At 54.6% G+C, this 24,507-nt stretch overlaps 1 protein-coding gene across 2 annotated transcripts; it reads left to right on the forward strand.

The window, feature by feature from the left end:
* Window positions 1-1,579: 1,579 nt before the first annotated feature.
* On the forward strand, window positions 1,580-22,876 carry ECHDC2 (enoyl-CoA hydratase domain containing 2). 2 transcript variants are annotated; one of them, XM_074265913.1, is made up of 10 exons: window positions 1,580-1,991; window positions 12,627-12,694; window positions 14,843-14,930; window positions 15,605-15,691; window positions 16,352-16,444; window positions 17,808-17,864; window positions 18,097-18,284; window positions 18,555-18,605; window positions 20,727-20,774; window positions 21,433-21,862. In XM_074265913.1, the coding sequence occupies exons 1-10, from the start codon at window positions 1,862-1,864 to the stop codon at window positions 21,508-21,510; spliced, it is 888 nt and encodes a 295-aa protein (XP_074122014.1). In that variant the 5' UTR covers window positions 1,580-1,861; the 3' UTR covers window positions 21,511-21,862. The 2 variants fall into 2 exon arrangements, with proteins under 2 accessions (XP_074122014.1, XP_074122013.1); XM_074265912.1 differs by lacking the exon at window positions 20,727-20,774 and having other exon boundaries at window positions 18,555-18,621; window positions 21,414-22,876.
* The last annotated feature ends 1,631 nt before the right edge of the window (window positions 22,877-24,507 follow it).

Raw genomic sequence — 24,507 nt, forward strand, 5'->3', positions numbered from 1 at the left:
CCCAATCCACAAGGAAAACCTCTGTGTCAGTAAAGGCTGCTATGTAACCCCTTCAAGTGTTATGCTCCACAGCAGTGGAGGCTCTCGAAGAATTGACCTGCCCCTTCACCTAGACATGGTCCTTAATTACAGCAGGAAAAATAAATATATATATATATATATATATATATATATATATATATATATATATATATATATATATATTTAAACCAGTGAGGTTAACTTTGGAGAAATTTCATCTTTTGTGCCATTAAAGGTATCCACAAATTTTATTTACACCAAAAGTGTAAATCTCTAGACACTGCCGACGATGAATAGGATTTGTGAACTTCTTAAATATTTAAGTAAAATTGACTTTTAAAATATTTAATATCTTTGGATCAGTCGCTGTAGGGAGATAAGGGGGGTGGAGAGGGATGAAGGCCAGAATTGTGAAGTTCATTATTACAAAGAAGATCCCTCCAACCCTGCCTCTTGCTTAACAATCAGACCTGAGATTTATTTTGCAGCTCACACAAAATCACAGTATCTTTGAATAGCTCTGGGAATCTTCAACCCAGCTTCCACTGATGAGTCAGATGGATCAGAGCAAAGCTAGCTACAACTCCCTTTATGCTTCCCCAGTCACATCTTCTCTATCATGATCAGCTTGTGCCCCCATTCTAGTGTGTTGTCCCCAATACCAACTGCAGGCGCGTCCTGCTCTAGTATTACTACCACCAATTAGCTTTCACAAAGAGACATTTGCTAAAAAGATATAATAAGAATAGAAATTTAATTTTCGGGACCAGGAAATACCATTCACTCCAGCATCTTTGTCAAGGAAACCCCAAATAGGCCAAAGAGTTGACTGAAAAATCACTCAACCACAAGAATTATTTCTTGGCAGCCTCTCCCTGGCCTAGACTAAAGCTTCTTAAAGTGTGGGTCACTATCTCATAAGGGGTCACTTAACTAAATGTGGGGGTCACAAAATTATGATTTATTAGCAGCAAATTTGTTTACGTATTTTATAGGCCTATAGGCCCCAGGGTTACATAAAAGTTTCAGAAACCTAGACACCTGCCACTTTAAAGCGGTTTCTTCATCTGCCTCCCCCCTCCCAGTGCAGGTCCAAATGTAGCGTTATAACGTGATGTAACGGCGTGAAGATGGCCTGTGTCCAAGTACTCCCTCAGATGCTTATTGGGTGTGTGACCCTTGGTTAGCCAGTTGACCTCTGTGCCTCAGTTTCTTCATCTGTGAAATGAGGGGATTATGTTTAATGGCTCCTTCGGTCCCTTCCAGCTCTAAATCTGGAATCCCAAGGGTGAATATGGCCAAGTTTGTGGATTTCTCAGTTTGTGAAAATGTTCTGATAGAACCGGAGGCTGCCCCCATTCTGCAGATGATTAAACTGAGGCTGAAAAGTTAAATGTCTCGTGCAAGTTTTTGAGGAGGGAAAGCGCGGAGCCAGTGGGGGAAGACGGGACGGAGGAAGCAGCGACAGAAAGAGGCCAAGGAGGAAGAGGAGTTTGGAGGGGGTGGGCGTTGGAAGCGTGCCCTTTCACCTGGCCGGGACGAGTCTCGGGCAGGCCCTTGTAGCGGGAGCCGAGCTGGGGGAGAGTCGGGTTAGACGGGGGCTCGCCCGCGGGGCAGCGAGGGGCCCGAGCGCCGGACTTTGTAGCGCGGGGCAGCGCCGAGTGCTTCCGGATCTGAGGCCCGGGCGGCCCGCGGGGGGAAGCCTCTCCCTCCCGGGGCCCTCGGTTTCCTTTTCTGGAAAGCAAAGGGGTGTGTCCGGAGGAACCCGGGCCGCGGCCGCATAGCTGCCCCCAGGGGGAGTCCTCGAGCCGCTGCCCCGAGTCCCCGAGCCGCTGCCACCATGCTGAGGACGCTCCCGCGCGCGCTGCGCTCCCTGGGCCCCCGGGCTCCGGCCCGCGGCTGGGCCTCCCGGGACGCGGCTCCGGGCGCCGAGATCCAAGTGAGCGCCCTGCGCGGGGACCGCGATGCAGGTGAGAGCGCCCGCAGCCGCGCCCCGCCCCCCCAGCCCGAGGGAGGGGGCGGAACGCCGTGCGGGGAACTTCGGTTTCGGAGTTCGACCTGCCGCGTCCCGCGAACCGGCTTGGGTCCGGCCGCCTGATCTCTGAACTTCTCTTCCTCTTCTCGTAAATCTGTGTTCCTTTGGCCTGGGGGAGGGGCAGGCGAGAGAGGGGGAGGGGACTGACCGGTCCCCTGGGTCCTGCGGGGCCAATAGTCCCCGATGTGTGACCTTGGGCCGAGGACTTTACCTCCGCGGGGCTCGGGAGCCTCCCGATCCAGCTGCGGGCTGGCCTAGACGGTGGAGAAGGCCCGAGCCCGGATCCTCGGCTGGGTTGTGACAGTGTAGCCGTGCTTTCGAAACTTTGTGTCCCGACGTTCTGCGGCTTCAGACCGCCAGGCTCCCTACGTCTCCTTCCACTTTCCGTAGGTGTCCCAGGACCTTACCCTCGGCTCTAAAGCCCCTCCCAGATGCTCCCTGTTCTGCCGTCCCCGCCAGCTCTGACATCTACCCTAAACTCCCTCTCCGTTCTGGTATCTCCCGTTCTAAGACCCCTCCCAGACACTCCCTTTCTAAGCCCCCTCCCAGCCCTGACACTCCCTGTTCTAAGATCCCTCCCAGCTCTGACATCCCCTGTTCTAAGATCCCTCCATCTCTGACATCCCTTGTTCTAAGATCCCTCCCAGATCTGACATCCCCTGTTCTAAGATCCCTCCATCTCTGACATCCCCTGTTCTAAGCCCCCTCCCAGTTCTGACATCCCCAGTTCTAAGCTCCCTCCCAGCTCTGACTTCCCCTGTTCTAAGATCCCTCCATCTCTGACATCCCCTGTTCTAAGCACCCTCCCAGCTCTGACATCCCGTTCTAAGCCCCCTCCCAGCTCTGACACCCCCTGTTCAAAGGCCATTCCCAGCCCTGACCAGTCCTCCCTTCCATGTGACTTTTCTCTCTTTAGGCCCTTCCCCATTCTCACACTTTTGTTTTCACCCTCTCAGCTCAGGGATTTTGTGACCCAAAGCTTTTCTTTGCCCTCAAGAACGTTCCCTGTTATGCCCCCTCCAGCTCCTACCTCCTGATTCCCAGCATGCCCCAGAAGGTTTCCCTCTCTGGACCCCCCCCTCCTCAGTCCCTTCCGACCTGGACACCCCAGACTTCCCCTTCCCACTCCCCCCCCAACAGATCCCCAGACCAGAAGGGTGTCTTAGTCACAAATGTGCCTGGCCCTGGGGGAGGGGGGAGGGACTTCCTGGGGATTGAGGGGGGCCCGAGAAGAGCTGGGACAGGCTTGGGGAAGGGCTGGAAGGTCAGGGAGACCCGACCCTGTGCCAGCCATGCCCCGCTCCGGCCCACTGGTACAAACAGCTTGACTTGCAGTATTTGGGGGTAGGGCAGCCCCGCCTCCCGAAGCCGCCCGTCCCTGGCGGACCTCGCTGGCCACGCGGAGTAGACTTTGCGTCCCCTCCCCCCCCCCAGTTGCCGGACTGTGAGAGGAGAGAGCTCTGAATACCGAGTGGGGAGATATCGTCATAAAATCAAAATGGCAGCCAAGCTCCGCGGGGGTGGAGACTGAGGGGTGCGAGGCTGAATAACAGTCAGCTGTTGTTGGGGGCTATTTACCTGGGGGAGCGGCCCGGGGCAGGACTCGGTCTTCCCAAACTGGCTTCCCGCCCCCAAGCACAATACCAGTTACCCAGTGACCTGAGCTCCTCCCATCAGCGAACCTGAGCTCCTCCCATCAGCGAACCTGAGCTCCTCCCAGTGACCCTGAGCTCCTCCCAGAGACCCTGAGCTCCTCCCAGTGACCCTGAGCTCCTCCCAGTGATCCTGAGCTCCTCCCAGCGACCCTGAGCTCCTCCCAGTGATCCTGAGCTCCTCTCAGCGAACCTGAGCTCCTCCCAGTGATCCTGAGCTCCTCCCAGCGACCCTGAGCTCCTCCTAGCGACCCTGAGCTCCTCCCAGTGATCCTGAGCTCCTCTCAGGAACCTAAGCTCCTCCCAGTGATCCTGAGCTCCTCCCAGCGACCCTGAGCTCCTCCCAGCAGCGAACCTAAGCTCCTCCCAGTGACCCTGAGCTCCTCCCAGCGATCCTGAGCTCCTCCCAGTGATCCTGAGCTCCTCCCAGTGATCCTGAGCTCCTCCCAGCAGCGAACCTGAGCTCCTCCCAGAGACCCTGAGCTCCTCCCAGTGATCCTGAGCTCCTCCCAGCAGCGATCCTGAGCTCCTCCCAGCGACCCTGAGCTCCTCCCAGCGACCCTGAGCTCCTCCCAGCGACGCTGAGCTCCTCCCAGTGATCCTGAGCTCCTCTCAGCGAACCTGAGCTCCTCCCAGAGACCCTGAGCTCCTCCCAGCGATCCTGAGCTCCTCCCAGCGACCCTGAGCTCCTCCCAGCGACCCTGAGCTCCTCCCAGTGAATGAATGGGGAGCCCAAGTTTCTGGAGTGACCCGCTGGTGAATGGGGAAAGACCACACAGGAAAGGGAGATGGAAATCCAGTGGGTCAGCCCCAGAACTGTGGGGAGACTGCCGGGGGGCTCCGCCAATGGCCGAGAGAAGGAAGGCGAGGCTCGGAGGCGGGAGAGAACTCATCCAGGTCACCTGGTTTAGTCCGGGGACAGCACACCATCCCAGGAGCTGATGGGAAAGGCCAGGCTCACTTAGTGGCAGAGGGAGGATATAAAGTCCAAAAAAACGTTCAGAACCAGCCTGGAGGCGAGAACGAATGGGGACAGGATGTGGCTCGGTCACTCAGCCACTGGGGACTCTGGCACTCCCAGGACTAAGCGCCCCTCCCTCCTGAGGTCTGCCACGCCCCTGTGCCCCGTTTCTGACACTGCCCCCCCATCCTTTTTGAGAATGGCTTCCTTGGACCCTGCTGCAGCTTCCCTCTCTCCGGAGACCTTTCCTAATCTCCCTCCTCTCTCTCTAAGGAAAAAGAAAAAGATCTCGTGGCTTGGTGGCCAGCGGGCAGCACTGGCATCGGGCGTGTTTGGCCCGGAGCTTGCGTGTCACTTTCCACTTGTTAGCTCACTCCGCCACAGTGAGGTGGGAGCCAGGAGAATCCCGTCTTATAGAGGGGAAACTGAGGCAGAGAGCTTTACTGGCTTGCCCAGCGTCACATAAGTGGGAAGCATTTGAGCCTCAGCTGTAAGAGTGAGTCTTCCCCAGAACACTCTCCCCGGCATTACCCCCCCTGCCTCTGGAAACGCTTTTCTTCATCTGAGCTCTTCTAGTCTGTTAACCCTGAGTTGGGGGCCACCAGATGGCGCCAGAGTGCATAGAGTGCTGGATTCTGAAGTCCAAAGACAACTTTCTGAGTTTAAATTCAGCCTCACTTGCCTGTGTGATCCTGGGGAAATCACTTCTTCTGCCTCAGTTTCCTCCTCTGTCAAATGAGCCGGAGAAGAAAATGGCCAACCATCCCGATATCTTTGCCAAATAAACTCCAAATGGGGTCACAAAGAATTGGACAGGATCAAAAACTGAACCACCAAAGGCTCGCAATGCCCTTAAATATATGATCTCATTTGAGCCCTGCAACAAATTATTATCCCCATTTTCCCAACGAGGAAACTGAGGCTGTCACAGCTAGCCAGTGTCTAAGGTGGAATTGGGATACAGACCTTCCTGATTCCCAGTTCAGCACCTAGAGGCATTTCTTAAGCACCTTGTAGGTGTAGAAGAAAGGCAAAAAAACAGTTCCAGTCTCAAGGATCCCCTCTCTAAGGGAGCAGACAATTGGAGGGGATGATAGGCCTTGACTGCAAGGGAGGAGGAAGAGGAGGAGGGAGGGGCAGGAGGATGCAGGGCTTCTTGCAGAATGTGTGCTCTAGCAAGAGCTTGAAGCCAGCAACTCAGATGGGGAAAGGTTCCAGGCTCGAGGGCCAGTCCGTAGAAATGTCCAGAATCGGAAGAGTGTGTCTTTTGTTGAGGAGCAGCCAGGAGAGCACTGTCCCTGCATCAAGGAGGGAGGTGAAGGTGGAAAAAAGACTACAGGGAGGGGCAAGTTAAGGGCTTTGAACACAGGAATTTATTTTTGATCCTGGAGGTGACAGGGAGCCACAGGAGTTTATAGAGTAGGGGATGACATGGTCAGACCTGAGCTTTTGAAAGATCACTTTGGTGAGTGGAAGATGGGCTGGAGTAGGGACAGACCACTCTCCCATCCAGTCTCTGGACTATTGCCTCGAAGCATTTTGTGAAAACTCAGGAGCCTCTGCTGCTTTCCAGCTCCAAATTCTCCAAATATATAATATAATAAATGATAAAGATATATAATTAATTAAATATATAAATATAATAAATTATACAAATACAAAATCTACAAATATTTATGCAAACATAAAATGTAATATAAACATATAAATATATATATATTATAAATACAAAATCTACAAATATTTATCCAAACATAAGATATAGGGGCAGCTAGGTGGTGAAGTGGATAGAGCACCAGCCTTGAATTGAGGAGGACCTGATTTCAAATCTGGTCTCAGACACTTAATACTTCCTGGCTGTGTGACCCTGGGCAAGTCACTTAGCTCTAATTGCCTCAGCTAAAAAAATAATAATAATAATAAGATATGATAAAATGTAATATAAAGTAAATATATAAGTATAATAAATTATATAAATACAAAATCTACAAATATTTATGTAAACATAAAATGTAATATAAGTTAAATATATAAATATGTATTCTATAAATACAGAATCTACAAATATTTATCTAAACATAAGATATAATAAAATGTAATATAAATTAAATATATATAAGTATAATAAATTATATAAATGCAAAATCTACAAATATTTATATAAACATAAAATGTAATATAAGTTAAATATATAAATATATATTCTATAAATACAAAATCTACAAATATTTATCTAAACATAAGATAATCAAGTGATGAACTACTAAATACTAAACCCTGTGTTTTGTCTCCATAATTTTTGAATCATGATAATTAACATTTGGCCGTGGTTATCAAGCACATGAACCCAGAGAGGAGCTAATTTTCCTGTGCCCCTGGTCTGAACTCATCTGTAACAACTATATTTGGTTCGGGGTGCCACCATTTAGGGAGGATGTTGATAAGTGGCCAAAGGAGGGTGGCATTTAGAGTCAAAGAGACTACATTTGGGCCTGGTTGTTCAACCAGTTCCTAAGTGCACCCAACTGTATCCACAGGATTTTAGTGTTGGGTTTTTTTTTTCTTAATGAAATTATCTTTTTTTTTTTAATTAATTTTATAATTATAATTTTTTTCAGTACATATGCATGAGTAATTTTTTTATACCATTATCCCTTGTATTCATTTTTCCAAATTTTCCCCTCCTTCCTTCTACTCCCTCCCCTAGATGACAGGCAATCCCATACATTTTACATGTGTTACAGTGTAACCTAGATACAATATATGTGTGTAAATCCAATTTTCTTGTTGCACGTTAAATATTAGATTCCAAAGGTGTAAGTAACCTGGGCAGATAGACAGTAGTGCTAACAATTTACATTCACTTCCCAGTGTTCCTTCTCTGGGTGCAGTTATTTCTGTCCATCATTGATCAGCTGGAAGTGAGTTGGATCTTCTTTATGTTGAAGATTTCCACTTCCATCAGAATACATCCTCATACAGTATTGTTGTTGAAGTGTACAGTGATCTTCTGGTTCTGCTCATTTCACTCAGCATCAGTTGATGTAAGTCTTTCCAAACTTCTCTGTATTCATCCTGCTGGTCATTTCTCTTTTTAAATTTTTTAAAAATTAATTTTATAATTAGGATTTTAGTGTTTAGATCTCAGTGTTTTGTCCTTGAGAATAGCACGGGAGATCCCAGGACCCAACTGTCATTAGTAAGAGTTCTTGACCTGAGGTCCAGTGGCCCCTCAGGGTCTGTGGGGTAGTGTTAGGATTCTTACAAGGTGATAAGTCACTGGAATTAATACAGACAATAATTATCTAATTCAGTGTGATTGACCTGATCCTACAAGGAGATGTTATGGACCAGAACTTGAAACAAGGTACTTATGTACTTGGTTCACACATTAGACTTCACACTTTTAGAGAGTATATAAAAGGACAAGCCCACTGGGAGGAGATTCAGAGTTAGGATTCAGTCAAGGAGGGAACTTCTGAAGAGGACTTTGGGAGATTCACAACCAGGATTGACTTCTGGGAGATTCACAAGGCAGAAACCCACAAGCCCACTCTCTTGGAGATTCAGAGTCAAGATTCATTCCCATTTCCACCTTTATGCTGGCTGGAGACATTGGGACAAGAGCTCTCAGGTACCAAGGAGAAAGGAAGGCCTCCAGAAAACTAGCTGAGCCTAGTAGGAAAGCAATTAGATGAACACTACAATTCCAGACTAAACTCAATTTCCAAAGATATACTTCATACCTACAATTTAATCCAAATGGTTTAAAAAAAAAAATGCTATTCTAAAGGAAGAGAAGAAGGAGCAAAATGGGGAAGTATCAACTAAACTAGGTGAAAAGGATGAATCAGATAACAATCAAGTTAAGTACAATTTTAAGCTACAGGAGCATCTCCCATCTCCTCCCTCAATTAACCCTTCAGGGGTGGAGCAAGAAGGAGGAGGGGAAGAGGCAGAAACACAAACAGAATTGCCTGTGAAGCAGCCTAAGCCTATGACAAGATTAGAAAAAGCATTGGTTAAAGCTAAGAGAGAAGGACAGGATATAAGTGATTTTACACATGCATATCCTGTGATTGAAGATATTGACTCTGTAGGTCCAAAAAGGAGAAGATATGCACCTTTAGATTTGAATAAAATTAAGGATTTGAAAAAAGGTTGTACCCTTTATGGGGCTACATCAGCTTATGTTAAAATGTTACTAGATGGTTTGTCTTATGAAGTCCTAACCCCGAATGAACCTGGACAACATTTGTTATGGCTTGAGGAGTTTCATGAATTATGTAAAATCCAAGTCAGATGCAATTTGGAAATAGGAGTTAACACAAAATTTACTTTTGAGCACTTAGCTGGTGAAGGTCAGTATGGAGAGAATTCAGAACAGATTAATTATACCATGACAATATATGAGCAAATTGCTAAGGCTGCAATAAAAGCTTGGGGTGTCCTCCCTGGATGATCCAGATCTCAAATCTCATCTCTTGGACAGATTCTTTTCCTGTAGAGAACCGTTGTTTCCAGACAGTTGCCGTTAGTTCTCATCCAGAGAAGTGACTTCCCTTCCTGCAGAAGCCATGTCAAGCCTGGTGTAGAGCAGAGACTGACTATCTCTGGAGTGCTGCCCTTTTTATCCTCCCAGAGAATGGAATAATGCAAGGGCTTCTGGGAAGAACCACTTCAACCAATGAACTTGCTCCTCCCAAGCAAGCAAGCTCTTCCCCAGGAATTCACAAGTCAAACTACCAAGAAAGGCCAGAACTAGAAAATTGTCAAGTACTGACTTAGCACTTAGTAAGAACCCAATATCTCATTATCTCATTAGCACTTAGTAAGAACCTAACAATGGCCCCAAGAGAAGGAGATAAGATTTTGAAAGAGACAATAAAGGATTTGGACTTTAACTCCTGGCTGCATTTGGGATTATTGAACTGAACTGAAACTAAGGCCGCCTCCAGAAGCTCCCCAAGAAATCTCCTCCCAGAGAACATTATAATTTAGAGAAGAGAACATTACAGGGTGGATTCCAAGCCTGTCCACTGAGAGATTGCGGGATTCCATCTTGAAAACCATTTTGGTGACTGCACTTCAGTAGATTGAGAAGAGGGAGGGGAAGAAAAGGGAAAAGCATTTATGTAGCGCCTACTTTGTTCCAGGCACTGTGCTAAGTACTTTGTCATTTTATCTCATTTGATCTTCACAAACCAGGGATTTAGGTGCTATTGTTATCCCCTTTTACAATTGAGATAAACAGGTATATAGCTAGTCAGTATGCAAAGCAGATTTTGAATTCATCTTCCTGCTTGCTGGCCCAGTGCTCCCTGGGGACTCCTATCTGGTTCAGGTAAGGGCTCCCAGAGAGCCTTTCCATTGCTGAAATGCTGAGATAGAGACAGGAGGGCGTATATTTTTTCTTCCTCTCTTTGCCACCAGCTGCAAACCAAGGCTGTGCTGGCCCCCACCCAGGGGACACAGAAAGAGCTCCCCACCCCCTGGGATGTGACATTCCCAGAGTAAAAGGTTGCATCTGCTGTGACCTGTCCCTGAGGATGCCGCGCTGACCTCATTACTCCCCACTTCCTTTCCAGAGGGTTCTCCAGCCATTTCTCCAACTGCTCCCGACTGTTGCTGAGTCAAGGCCTTCAAGGTCACTAGCTTCTGTTTGTAGCCTCCCTTTGGTTCCCTTTTTGGAAAACCAAACTCATGACGCCCTTTGGGGACTCTCAGGCCTGGGGCAGTGGCCCAGTCCTCCACGCTCTTTCAAAGGATAAACGAGATAATATTTGAAAAGCCTTTTGCAAACCTCTAGGCCACCACAGCCATGGACAAGACTGTAGCCAGTGGCTCCATCAGTCAGTCACCCTACAAGCATTTGTTAGTCCCCTCATGGTCTGGATTCTATGTGTGGCTCCCCCAGCCTTGGGCAGCCTCACCCATAACAGTTTTGGGTTTTGTTGAGTTTTTTGCACATTGAGGTTGGCAAGATGGGCTAGAAACTGAGCTTCAGGGTGATGAATTGACTCGCCTCAAGAGGTTTTATAGCTTAAAGAAACCCAACTCTCATGGTTCCCAGTCCAGCCCTGTTTCCACTGAAGTGCAGTGCTTTGTGGGAAAGCAAGTGTAGGGAGAGCAGAGGTCAGGAGGGCGGGAGGAGAACATTGGGCAATATTGGATGCTCCCGAAGTCATGGCGGAGGCTGCCTTGAGAGGAAGCGGCTCAGCGACTGGCTGCCGTCCGAGGAGATGTGGCTCATCAAGCTGCCCATGTCCTGTTTGGAGAGAGGGCCGGACGGAGCAGATTATCTCAGTCCACTCGAAGAGACCTTGGTTCCAAGCCACTTCCAGCTTCTCTTTTGTTGGCAGCAGGAGCCAAAATTCTGCATCCCTTAAGTTCTTGGTTTGCCCCAGTGAGTCCTGGGGTGGGTATCCAAGCCCCGTGGGCAACACCTGGCTTCCTAGAGACCCATGGTGCCCCCTGGAGTATGCTGATCAATATTTAACAACTGAATCGTGGGCAAGGAAAAATAACGCTAATAATAGCTAGCAATGGCTATCCCTGCTTGGTAGGCACAGTGTTGTTGCTGTTAAGTCATTCAGTGTCACGTGACTCTGACCCTGTGGACCACGCAGTACGTGGATTTTCTAGGCAGAGGTGCTGGCATAGTTCTCTATCTCCTTCTCCAGCTCCTTTTACAGATGAGGAACTAAGGCAGGCAGGGTGAGTGTGCACCATGCCTAAGGCTGTCCGCCGGGACGCCGGAGCAGACTGGAACTCGGAAAGATGAGTTTCTCTGAATCCAGGCCCATTTTAAAACCTCACTGCCTCAGTTTCCTGATCTGTAATATGAGGGATTGGACTAGATAAGAATGGCTAACCGTTATATAATACTTACTGTGTGCCAGACACTGTGCTAAGCACTTTACAATTGTCTTGTTTGATCTTGAAGAATACCCTGAGAGATAGGTGCTATTATTATCCCCATTTTACAGATAAGAAAACAGAGGCTGGCAGAGAAGTGAACTGATTTACCTAGAATCCCAGAGCAGGAAATGTCTGAAATTTAAACTCAGATTTTCCTGCTGTCAAGCCCAGTTCTTTATCCACTGTACCACCTTGTACCTTCAGCTCTGTGATCTATGATCCTATATCACCTCATTTCTGCCCTGTAAGAGAGGGATAACAACAGCTCCCACTTCCCCAGATTGATGTGAAGACCGAAAGAGATTCCTATACAGAGCCCTAGAAATGCTGGTTGTTGTTTTTACTTTTACTATTGTTATTGCTGAGCTCATGTTAGTTTGCATTTAGAGTTGAGTTCCCAATTTGCTCCGTTCCGCACTCTAAAGGCCTAGGGTTGCCAATGCTACTGCTCATGAGCCCCCACGGGTGTGCTCTTTGTTACTGATCAGAGTTTCAGAAAAGGGAGAAAGTATCGCAGGGATATTTGTATAAAACATTCCTCTTCAGCCAAAGGTGCCCTCTCCTTGTACGCACAAGGTCCCCGGGGAGAATGGGTTCCAATAGATGGGTGTTGGGACATGAGCTTGGTCTGGGGCATAAGTTGCCTCCCGATTCCTTGCCCTTTCTCTGTCATTGCCTGGTCCTCCTCCTCTAGGACCTCCACCGCATCTCCTGGGTCTCCTGTTCTGGTTGTTGATACAGATCCTGTAAGGCTCTTCATGTATTAGCTGCTTGTCTCCGGGCAAATCGCTGAAACGCTTCAGTTCTGTTAGGAAACTTATGGATCTCTCTCAGCAAAAGGAGTTTCCTCACCAGTGAAACTACAGGTTTAGACTAAACAATATAAATAAGCAGTAATCTTCAACAAAGGCAGATATTCAAATACTGAAACTTTAAAAGACAATTAGATGAGGAGTTTTTAGTGTTTACAAATGACAGTTCACAAAACACTTGATAGTTTACAGAGTCATTTATGGCATCTTTTCTCCCTCTCCAGGTATCGTGGAGATTTTGATGAACAGACCGAAGGCCCGAAATGCTCTGGGCAAAGTCTTTGTCAGTGAGGTGAGTGACCTGGCCCTATGGCCTCTACCAGCATCTCCATGCTCAAGTAGGACCCGCCTGCTCAAAAGGACAAAAACCAGACTGAGAGGCTGGGGTCAGAGGGCAGGGAACCACAGGCTGAACAGGACCTAAGGGGGTCCCCCATCTCCACCCTTGGTCAGGCATCCCCTTGGCTCTGGGAATTTAGGGGAGGATTTGAAAGCTGTCAGGAGGAAGAGGGGGTATTAGCCTCCTTCTGCTTGGCCCCGGGGGCAAAACAAGGCACAAAGGGCCATGGAGGCTTGAGGTCAAGAAAGACTTTCTAAAGACTTCTAGAATCCCAGAATTAGAGAATGTCCATCAAGTCCAACTCACAGCTAAAAGAAATCCCCTTTATACAGACCTGAAAAATGCCACCCAGCCTCTGCTTAAAGGCAGCCAGGGAAGGGGCAGCTAGGGGGCGCAGTGATCTGAGCACTAGCCTGAAGTCAGGAGGACCTGAGCTCAAATCTTATTTTAGACATTTCACACTTCCTGGCTGTGTGACCCTGGGCAAGTCACTTAACCCCTTTTGTCCCCCCCACCTCCCACCCCAACACACACAAAGGAATGAATAAAAATAAAGACATTCAAGGAAGGGGAAGTAGTATTATCCCAAAGGAGACCTGGCTCCTCAGTGGAAGACACTGGGCCCCCCCTTTCTGGAGGTCTTCAGGCAAGGGCTGGATAACCACTTCACGGTGTCCTCAGCCATGTCTACACTGTACTTGGCCTCTGAGGTCCCTTCCAGTTCTAAAGTCCCAGAACCCTGTGTTTGGAAAGCCTCTGGAGAGCTCCTAATGTATTCAATTTTATTCCACTCAGTCAGCATCTATTAGGTCCCTCCTGTATACACAGGATTGTCCTAGACCTTGGGAAAATAAAAACAAAATGCCCAAGCCCTGGCCTCAAAGAGCTTCTGTTGTATTAGGAAGAGAAGCAAGAACACAGATCAAGGGCAAGAGTATGTAAGAGGGGGAGCCGTGACCCCGGCATGGATCAGTAAGGGTCGGAGGCGGATCTTGGAGAAGAGTGCGGCACTACTGGAGGAGGGAACGTGGCCCAGGCAGGGCAGGGAAGGGGCCGAGCCAGAACAGAGGCAGAAGGGAAGCCGGAGCTCTGGGGCGCCTGTGTGGGGAAGGGCAAGGCCTCCCGAGCCGAGCCCTCGGTCCCACAGCCTCCTCCAGAGTGTCCCCATGTGTAAGGCTGACTGTGGCGGAAGCCCCGTCATCTTCCCCTGAGCCAGAAGGGCCCCGGGCCAGACCAGGCCCAGTCAGGCTGGGAGGGAAGGCCCGGCAGGCTCGGGGCAGAGCATGGGAGCAGGTTCTCGCCAGCCCCAGAGGCCTTCCCCTCACACATGGATGCCCACCTGTCTCCCTTATGGCTCCTCTTAAATGCTGTCCTGACTTCCAAGGGCCCCCCAAGCCTAGAACTCTCACCCCCACCTCCGGGGACTCTCCCAAAGGGCTCTATCAGGAGCCTCCCTGATTCCTCCTGACCCTGGACCAGATATGTAACCTTCCTGGACCTGTTTCCCCTTCTGTAAAAGGAAGGGTTCAGTGTTCGAGGCCCTTCCGGCTCTAACTCCCTGCCCCTCCCCAGCCCCCCCATCACTATACTGGGCTTTTCGCCTTTGAACTTTGGGGAGAATGTTGACTGGCCGAGGGCACAGACGGCTTTGCCCCCTCCTCCCTTTTGCCTCCACATCCCAAGCAGCAGCACAGGCCGGAAGCAGGGGAGAGATCCTGGGGGAGTCCGTTGTCCTTCCCCAGACTCCGGTCCAGGGGGGTGATCGGAATAGTCCAAATCAAGCTGGGCGCAGGCAGGAGATGGGCTCCGGCCCCAGCCCCGCGGTCCTTCGGTGGACGCTGTCGGCCGGCGCGCTCGGGCTAAGCTCTGGGAGGCTCCACGGGAAGGCACCGTCCCTGCCCTCTGGGCTCGCACTTAACCGGGGAGACAAGACGGAAGCAGCCCCCCAAAGCAGCTGACTGTGCCGGACAGATGGAAGAGCCGAAGGTTCCCGCCCTTCTTCCTCCCTCCCTCCCTCCCGAGCAGCTCTGGCTCCTGCTTTCCCCGGCGCGGGCTCCCGGGCCCCCTTCTCTGTGGTCAGCCAGATCGTTTCCCTTGCAGCTGTCCGATGCCTTGGATGAGCTTCGCCTGGACAGGAGCGTCCGAGTGCTCGTGTTCAAGAGCGGCGTCCAGGGGGTGTTCTGTGCAGGTGAGAGACGTTCAGGGAGGGGGTCCCTGCCCCCGTCTCCTCCCCCCTGGCCGCCGGGCACCAAGTGCGCCTTCCCCTCCCCCCCAGAAGCCGCCCCCGGCGCTGAGATCCCGCTCAGTCAGGGCCAGCCTCCCTCAGGGAGAGCCCGCGGGCGTCCCTCCCACTCCAGCTGCCGCGGGCTCCCACCCCGGGGCCCTTCCCGGCGGGTCCGGAGCAGTCTCCATCCCCCGCCCCCGGGAGCTCCCCGCGCGCTGCCCCCGCCGTGTGGGTCGGGGCGCCCCGCCTGCGGTCAGACGCCCGGCTTTCAGGGGCTCCGGGTCAGAGCTTGTGCTTGGGCCGGAACTCGCGCCTTCCTGCCCGGGGCCGGGTCTGTAGCTTCCGACGCCCCACGTGACTCCCGGTGGTGTCTCCCCGGCCTTCCTCCCGCCGACTGCAGACGGAGTCCGGTCCGAGAGCTGGAGCTGAGGGGGCGGGGCCCGGGCCACACGGTGGTGAGGGGGGCCCAGGGCCTCCACACCCGCTTCTTCTCCCCTGGGCCTCGCTGCCTCCGGTGAGGCTCCAGACTTTGACCCCGCCGCCATTCACCTGGCTCCCTGGCCCCCCCAGAGGCCCTCCCCCCCAGCAGCCCCTCGGAGCCTCCTGACACCGGTCCCGACCCCTCCCGCCCCTCCCAGGCGCCGACCTAAAAGAGCGCGCGCAGATGAGCGAGGCCGAGGTGGCCGCCTTCGTGCACAGGCTGCGGGCCCTGATGAACCAGATCGGTAAGGAGGGGGGTTGGGGGGGCTCACACCCCCCGGCCCGGCCCGCCCCCCAGCGGTCCGCGCCCTCATATGGGAGAGGCTGGCCCCCGGAACAAGGCTTAGCCTGTACACTAGGGGGCGCCAGGGGCCCCCAGCCCCTCCCCCTTCAGAGGCGGCCCTCTCCCCTTTGGGACCTCGCCCCTCTCTTGGTTCTGTCCCGGGGGCCAAGCAGAGCCAGGCCCATCCCCTCCCCCCTCTGGCCACCTCTGGCCACATCTGGGCGAACTCAGGCCCAACTGATGGACAGTCCTGAGAGTGTCAGGCTATTTCTTCACAAGCCTCTGGGAGAGAAGGGCCACTATTAGCCCCATTTTTTTTCCTCCTTTTATTCTCTGCTACAAGAGATGAGGACCTGAATGGAGGGGGAGGGGTATACTCATAAGTTCAGATTAAGCCCCTTTGGATGTAAAATTGTGTTTAAAATGAGTCGGAAGGTGGGGGCAGCTTCCAGAGCATTCACTGGACAACAAGGGGAAGTGATGGCGCTCTTCTCCACTCCCTGAATCTCCTTGTCGTGGAACGAGGGACACTGAGGCGCGGAGGGGCTTAGCGGAGCCTGGGACCCCTGGGCAGACCTGCCCCATCACCCAGCCGGGCCCTGGCACGCTCTTGTCCCCACAGCCGCGTTCCCTGCGCCCACCATTGCGGCCATCGATGGGTTTGCTCTGGGCGGGGGCCTCGAGCTGGCCTTGGCCTGTGATCTCCGCGTGGCAGGTGAGCGGGGGGCAGAGAGGGGGGGGGGCTCCGGGCAAGGCCGAGCTCGGAGGAGAGCTTTGTGTGGCGGGAGCACTTCCCGGCTTTCTGGGGGCGTCGGGCTCGGGGGTTCTAGATCTGCAGCTGAAGGGCCTCCGGAGGCCAAGCACCCACCTCATTTTACGGAGGAGGAAACTGAGGCTCAGGGTAGGAAGTGAGCCGGAAGGTTCTCTGGCTCCAAGCACTGTCTTTCTCCCCGTTGTGGAGATGAGCTGAGACCCAGACATCAAAGGTCCCTTACCCAGGGTCACAGAGCCCGGGAATTCGAGGTCACGGAGCTTTGGCCAGGATTTTTGCAGAGACCTCGGACTGCTCATGAGGGTGAGGGGAAGGCAGGCCAGGGGAGGGACCGGCCTGAAGACAGGCCCTGAGGTTGGAAAGAGCAGAGAGGTCTGAAAATGGGTGATGGATGAACAAAGGAGTGGATAGAGGGACGGCTGGATGGATGAAAAGCCTTTTGTTAAAGCCTTGGCTGTGCTAGGCACTGGGGCTGAGCTCTGTGCGCAGAAACACAACCTGGGGCCCATTAGCTTCTCTTTTTCTTAGTATTTTGGTACTTGTAGCTCAGGACAGCTGGCTTCTTTGTCATCCCACTTTCCCCTTGGGCTTCTCTAGACCGTCCCCAGCCCAGGACACCAAAGGGATAAAGAGCCTGAAGTCATGGATCCCAGATGGAGTACAAGGGACATTGGAAGCCATCTCATCCAGCTCCCTCTGGCTTCCCCCCCCAGGCTGGGGTTAAGTGCCCAGGGTCACACAGCAGGAAGTGTTCAGTGTCTGAGACCAGATTGAACTCAGGTCCTCCTGACTGCAGGGCTGGTGCTCCAGCCACTGCGCCCCCTAGCTGCCCTTTAACGCCCTCGTTTTTTAGATGGCCCGGGAAGGTGAAGTCTTGTCCAAGATCACTTACTAGGAGAAAGTAACAGAGTCTGCATTTGAACTCAGGACTTTGAACTCCAGATCCAGGGCTTTTTTCCCCATAAGTTCAAGCAGCAAGCTTGGAGCCAGGATGAGTCTCAGTTTCCTGATCTGTAAAATGGAAAGAATAATCCCTGCATGGCAGAGCCCCCAGAGCCAAGGCCTCTGACGCCGGGTTTGGGGAGGACTTGGGAGTGTGGCGGGGAGCGGATGGATGAGCGGGGCAGGAGGGGAGATGTCCTATGGCCGGGCCCGGGGCGTGTTTTGTATCCTCTCCACTGCCCCCTCCCTCCATATTGTCCCACATTACCTGAGGAAGCCTGGGTGAATAAAGGACGGGAGAAGATGGGGGGGGAGGGGGCCGGGAGAGGGGGGAGGACTTTCACCTTGTCTCCTCTTTCAATAGCTTCTTCCGCCATCGTGGGGCTGATAGAAACAACGCGAGGCCTCCTTCCAGGGGCAGGTACTTCGGCCCAGCCTCCCCAAGCCCACCCCCTCCTCTCTGCTCCCCCGCCCTGTGTTTGGCCCCTGCTCACTTCTGCCCCGATCTTTGGGGACGGGAGGACGGGAGGGACCTAGAGTGGGCCTGCTCTGGGAAGCCGGCCGCCCCCCGCCGCCCCTTCCGCCGCCCGGCTTCTGGGCCTGCGCCGCCACCGCGCGACACCCCAACCTCTGCCCGGGCCGGTCTCTTGCAGGGGGCACGCAGCGCCTGCCTCGGTGCGTGGGGGTCAGCCTGGCCAAGGAGCTCATCTTCACGGGACGCCGCATCGGTGGGGAGGAAGCGAAGGGCATCGGGCTGGTGAACTACGCGGTGCCCCAGAACCAGGAGGGCACGGCTGCCTACCAGCGGTCCCTGGAGCTCGCCAGAGAGATCGTGCCGCAGGTGAGGGAGGGGGGCGGCCCGGACCCCCGCTGCCCCCGGCCGCGGGCCCACGGGAAGCGCCTGGACCCAGCCTTCCCCCGCGCCAGACGTCGTGGCCCCTGAGGGAGGAGTGAAGGGCATCGGCTCTCTCTGGCCCCTTCCGGCTCTGAAGCTCTGGCCACACTGGAACGGGGAAAAATCTGGCGACCGTGGGGCTTCTGGGGCAGGGACGGGCCCGGCGTAGCCTGCGCCAGCCTGCAGTGACTCGACCCCCTTTCTTTCCCCACGCAGGCCCCCATCGCGGTGAGAATGGGCAAAGTGGCCATCGACAAAGGGATGGAGGTGAGCGGGGCTGGCGGTGGCTAAGGGGCCCGGGAGCTGCGGGCACCGGCGGGGGAGTCGGAGAGGGAGGACCGCCCAGGCCAGGCCGCTGGGGGCGAGAATGGTTTAGTCCATCCGGCTCCCCTGCCCGGTGACTTTGGACCAGTCCGTTGCCCGGGCCTCCACTTTCACCACCGGAAGGGAGAACGCCTCAGCGCCGCTTGTTTAATTTTTAATTTGGTTTTTTTTGCAAGGCAGCTGGGGCCGAGCCGCCCGGTCCCACAGCCAGGACGTGCCAGCGTCCGAGGCCGGATTTGGACTGGAGTCCTCCCCCTGCAGGGCTGCGGCTCCACCCACTGCCCCACGATCAGGGTTTCTTAGCCCTTTTCCTGTCCCGGACCCTTCTCAGAATATTGTTTATAAAGGCATAAAATTCTGAGGATCGCAAGGGAAACATTTTATTGAAACGTAGTTATCCATGTTAAAAATCAAAGAAGGGGCCGCTAGGGGGCGCAGCAGCCCTGAAGTCAGGGGGACACCACACTTCTGGCTGTGGGCCCCGGGGCAAGTCACTTACCCCCAGTTGTCTCAGCAAAAAAACAAAATCGAGGCGAGGCAGAACCAGAGGGACCGGCCTAAGTCTGATCACCCGGTTCACGAATAAGCCGGGGCGCCGGAGCCCCTGCACAAGTCCCTGGGCCCCGCGCTCCGGGGTCCCCTTCTGCCAAATGGGTGCGATAAGCCCGGGCTCCTCCTGCCCCCTAGGTGGCAGCGGCTCCAGGCTAAGGCCCCTGCGCCTGTGGGAACCCGGGCAGGGGAAGCGGCTTGAGTCAAGGAGTCCCCCGCATGGGCAGCGGTTCCCCGTCTGTGACCTTCAACGCCCGCTCCAGGCCTGGGCCCGAGCTTCCTGGGCCCGGATGCTCTGGAGGGAGCTGGGGGCACCTGGGCTTCTTCAAGGACCGGCCTGAAATCTGGCCGTGACCCTCTCTGTGAGGGAGGGCGCTGCCCTGGGCCCCACTGTGGGGGGGGGGGCAGGGGCAGAGCTGGCCTTTGTTGGTGGGACCCCGGGCCGGCATTTCCTCTCGGCTCCTGGCCATGACCCTCTCCGTGAGGGAGGGCGCTGCCCTGGGCCCCACTGCGGGGGGGGGGGGGGGGGAGCGGCAGAGCTGGCCTTTGTTGGTGGGACCCCGGGCCGGCATTTCCTCTCGGCTCCTGGCCATGACCCTCTCCGTGAGGGAGGGCGCTGCCCTGGGCCCCACTGGGGGGCCGGGAGAAATCGGTCGCCCGCTAGCCCTATGTGGAAGGCGGCCGGGCTCCATGACGCTGGGCACATTGTGGGTGCTGAGGGGAAGGGTGAGGACAGCTAAGGTGACCAGTCTGTGCCAACCCCTCCGGGGTAACAGAGTCCCTTCCTGCTCTGGAGCCTGAGCAGTGACGCAGGATCACGGCCTACCCGCCGGGAGCATCAGCCGGCCTCCAGGCCCGTGGCTGTGCCAGGCGCTGCCTTGTGAAGGCAAGACGCCCTGAACTGGCAGCACCTGGGCCTCCCTCAAAGCCAACCCTGGCTGCCCTGAGGGCCCGGGAAACGTCAGGGCATGTGGAGGAGGGGCTGCCAGGCCATCACGCTGAGCGGGGTCAAGATCCGAGCTGGCCTTCGGAGCCTCTCCCTCTGGTGGGGGCCCAGAGACCCCGGCTCTTCCCCCCGTCCTCGGCAAAGCCAGAGGGTTGGAACTCGGCGGGACTTCTGAGCCCCCCCCGGGCCCAGGACCCCCTGGCAGTCGGGCTGGCCAAAGCCGGGCACCCCTCCTCATGGGGTTTGTGAAAGCAGCCAATAAAATGCATGGTTACAAAGCAATCGGTTCTCCTGAAATCATGAGCAGTGTTTTTAAAAAGCTCCTCGGCCCCAGGTTAAGAACCCATGAATAATATATAATATTAATATATTATATTATTATATGATAATGTTATTATGTAAGTATATTATATAATAATATTAATATTACAATATAAATAAAACATAATCAGTAAGTCCCTCGGCTTCTCCTTGTTCTGAGAACAGACAGCCCCCTGGCGGAGTTGGGGCTCTCTATTCCCCCTCCCCCCTCTCCTGGAACATCTCACGGTTCTACTTCCTCCCCACAGGTGGACATCGCCTCTGGAATGGCCATTGAAGGGATGTGTTACGCCCAGGTACGTGGGGGCTGGGTCTGCTGGTGTTTGGGGCTGGGTGCGAGTCCTCCCCCTCCCACACGTAGCTGGGTGACCACGCTGGCCGGGGTTTCCTGCTCTCTGCCGAGGACTGCCTGGAAGCGTGGGGGGACCTCCCGCAGATGGGGACTTTCCGACAGTGAGAGCTGGGGGGGCCATCCGGGGACCCCCTTCCCTCAGGGGGCTGGGTGGCTCACTGGCTGCCAGCCGCCCTTTGCCCCTCACGGTCCCCTGCAGGCCTCAGTGGCGGAAGGCAGCCCTCCCCCAGCTCACAGCCTTGCCACTTGAGGAGACGTGGCTGAACTGGCCCAGGCTCAGGGGGCCAACAGAATGTTTTAGGCGGTTTTCCCACGAGGACCCTGGCTCAGTCTCCCACCCGAGGGAGGGGTACTAATCTGCTCTTCACCACCAGGGTCCCCGTCACCCAGGAGCTGACTCTGCCACCCTGGGTGGGGGGGAGGTATTAGTCAGGAGGAGGAGGCTCTGGGGGACGGCTTGTGGGTCTCTGTTTAACCCCGTGGGGCTAACAGGTCACTGACCCTCCCCACACCCCCCTAGACACGGCTGCAGAGATCCGGCCACACGCCTTCCCCGAGCCAGGGCTGGCTGGGAAAATTACAGCCTTGCGGTTTTTTTGCAGAATATCCCGACCCGGGACAGGCTGGAGGGGATGGCGGCTTTCCGGGAGAAGCGGCCGCCCCGCTTTGTTGGCGAGTGAGTGTCTGAGGCGTGTTCGGGAGGTGTCCGGCACCCCGCAGCCAGGCTCTCAGAAGCACATCCATTGTTCTGCCCTGAGCCTCTCGCCTGGGTCAGGGACTGCCGTGCCTTACATCCATCTGCAGCGTTGCCGTGCCGCTCCGGCAGAGCATCCTCAGCCTCCCCAGCCTCCGCCACATCTTCGGCCTCCGCCACATCCTTGGCCTCCGTGCCCTGCAGATGTGGGAAGACCTCAGGAGGCAGGAGAGGCTCAGGGGTCCCCCCTCAAGGATTCTCTCCCCATAAACCAGGGGACTGAACTAACCTGTCAAAATGAACTAGCAATAATAACAGGCGCTGATGTCGCACTAAAATATGATCTCATGACCTTCACAACCACCTTGGGAAGTGGTGATATTATCGTACCCATTTCACAAATGAAAAAACGGGCACGGAAAGATTAAGGAACTTGCCTGGGCACACGGCCAGCGGGTGTCTGAAGTAGGATTCAGACGTTGTAGCCTAGGGCCTCGCTGCCTCCCTCTGACAGACAGAAGCTTCCTGGCCCAATCTCCCCCACAGCCTGGCTCTCTCCGGCACTGGGGGAAGCTTTCTTGGCTCTACTGACTATGACTACAAAAACCGCTCCACTCGTGGCCAGGAAGGTCGAGTTCATGGGCCCTCCTGCTCCCCCCACACCCCATAGCAGGCGCGGTTGCCCGACCACCCTGAGGACCGAGTCCGGCTACCTCAGAATAGGAAAATCGGGCTGTAGGAAGGACAAAGGCCTGGGGGCCTGTGGAGCACTGGAGGGAACCCTTCTCATTCTAGGAGCCCCTGGGCGTGGCAGAATCCCGTCCCGCTCTCCCAAGTCCCCGTACTTCTCATTGGAGCCCCATAAACTCTGAGGCAGACTCCACCGTGGTTGTTACTGCCCCATCTCCAGTGCAGCCCTCATTGCCTTCCCTAGAGACCGTGGCCAGAGCCGCTGGGGAGGGCTGCCTGCTCCCCGCTCCCCCAGCTGCTGCCATAAGCTTCCTGAGCTCCTCCTGCCCGCCCGGCCTCCTGCGCCCACGGCCTGCAGTTCCTCTGTGCCCTCGCTGTCATGGTCCACCACATCTAGAACACCTCTCCTTGTCTCCAAATCGGGGTTCCCTTTCAGTCCCAGCCAACGCTTTCTCAGCCCCTTCCACCTTCCCCCAACGTCACCTCCAGTGTGTCTGGTCCCGGTGCTGGATCTCAGGGACCCCGTGCTGAGAGTCAGGGAGCTGGGTGAGGCAGGAACTGGTTTTGCCTTGCTTTGGTGTCCCCAGGGCTTACCTGGAACCTGGCGCATAGTAGGCATTTTACAAATGCTCTAAACCGGAATAGACCAAAACAAAAAAAAAGCCTCGCTAAATCTAAGCCTGGCAGCCAAGTACTCGTGGAGAAAGAGGGTGAGAGAGAAGATGGGAAGGGGGCAGCTTCAGGGGAGCGCTAGGAGCCGGGCGTGATCCCGCTGCGGCCGGAAGCTCCTGAAGGTTACCTGCCAGGTCTGTGCTCTGGCGGCCCGGCAGCTGGACCCGAGGCGCCGGACACAAAGCAGTTAGGGCAGGGCCAGGAATCCCACAGAGCCTCAGAAAGGGCGGGCAAGGAGGCCTGTTCCCCGCACCGGACCAGGCAGCTCCTTGTCAGGGTGAGGGGGGCAGCAGCGATGAGACAACATGGGAACCGTGGCAGGGCTTTGGGGCCCAAACGTGGAGACAGCAGGTGCTCGAGCCCCAGAAAACCTGGAGCTTCTCAAAACAATACAATATTCAGGTGCCTTTGCAAGGGGGAGCCCAGAGGATTGGTGTGGGGGCCTAGCTCTGGAAAACAGATTGTCCCCTACTATCCAGGGAAAAGGTGACAAGGGCCTGGGTTCCTGAGGAGCTCTGGCCTTTCCCAGCCCCCCAACTCTGGCCCCTGCAGCCTCTGACCGGGCTGGTCAGTCAGTCCTCTGGGACACCGTCAGGTTTCTGCAGCACAGCTCCCCTGGTTCTCCCCCCCCCCCATCAGTCGTTTTAACAGATCTGGCCCGTCCTTGGCCACTTTATGCCAAGGCCAAACTTTGCCATCTGGTTCAGCACCGACTGCCCTCATCTCTGGGCCGTGATCCTCGGGTCTCTGAGCCTCCGTCTCTGCCATCCCAATGCCCCTTACCTCTCTTACTGGACGTCCCAGTTTGGAGACAAAAACCAGCATGTCCAGGCTGCAGCCATCATGTAGGGTGTGTGTGGGTAGAGTCGGCCCTGTGCAAATACTAGTGGAGCCCCATAACCACCCCGAAGGAGATGCTGTTACTCTACAGCTAAGGAAACTGAGGCACAGACCGACTGGTCCCCGCTCATGCAGGCCAGACTCAGCTTCCTGAAAGCAGGCCCAGAGCTGCCTAAAACACCCTTTGCTCTGCTCCCCTCCCCGCCCCCTCATGCGGGTACCTTCCACTGTCATCCTCTGGGTCTTAGCCTGTCACCCCGACACCGCGTAACAATCCTCTCGTTCTGAGGACACAGCCCTCACTCAGCTGCCCCTCACCTCAAGCCTGGCCTGCTGCTGCAACCGCTGGGGGAGGGGGGGGCTGCTCACCTCAAATCTCTCCCCTCTCCCAATAAGCTTCCTCTGTGCCAGTCTCCTGGTCCCTCCCAGGGCCCCTCGCTGTCCCTAGTATCAAAGCCCCCCGCCAAGTGGTTTCTACGGGTCTGCGTCCATGGCCTTCCTCTTCCTCCTCAGATGCATGGCTTTGCCTGGCTCTGAGCTCTCCCTTGGTTGTCTCGGGTACCTAGAAAGCTTCCCCCCTCCCCATCTTGTGCCCTGGCTTCCTTCATAGTGCAGGTAGGGTATCAGGTCTTCCTCACCTTCCCAAGTGCTCTTCTCCCCATTCCTCCAGTACTTAATTCCCTCCCATTTACAGTTTGGTTCCCCCTGTAACCCTCCCCTGTTCTCCTCTTAAAGTCATCCTACACGATAGTATTTTTAAGCCTCCCCCCCCCCCCCCACA

The sequence above is a fragment of the Sminthopsis crassicaudata genome, chromosome 4 (assembly GCF_048593235.1).
Source record: "Sminthopsis crassicaudata isolate SCR6 chromosome 4, ASM4859323v1, whole genome shotgun sequence".
NCBI lineage: Eukaryota > Metazoa > Chordata > Mammalia > Dasyuromorphia > Dasyuridae > Sminthopsis > Sminthopsis crassicaudata.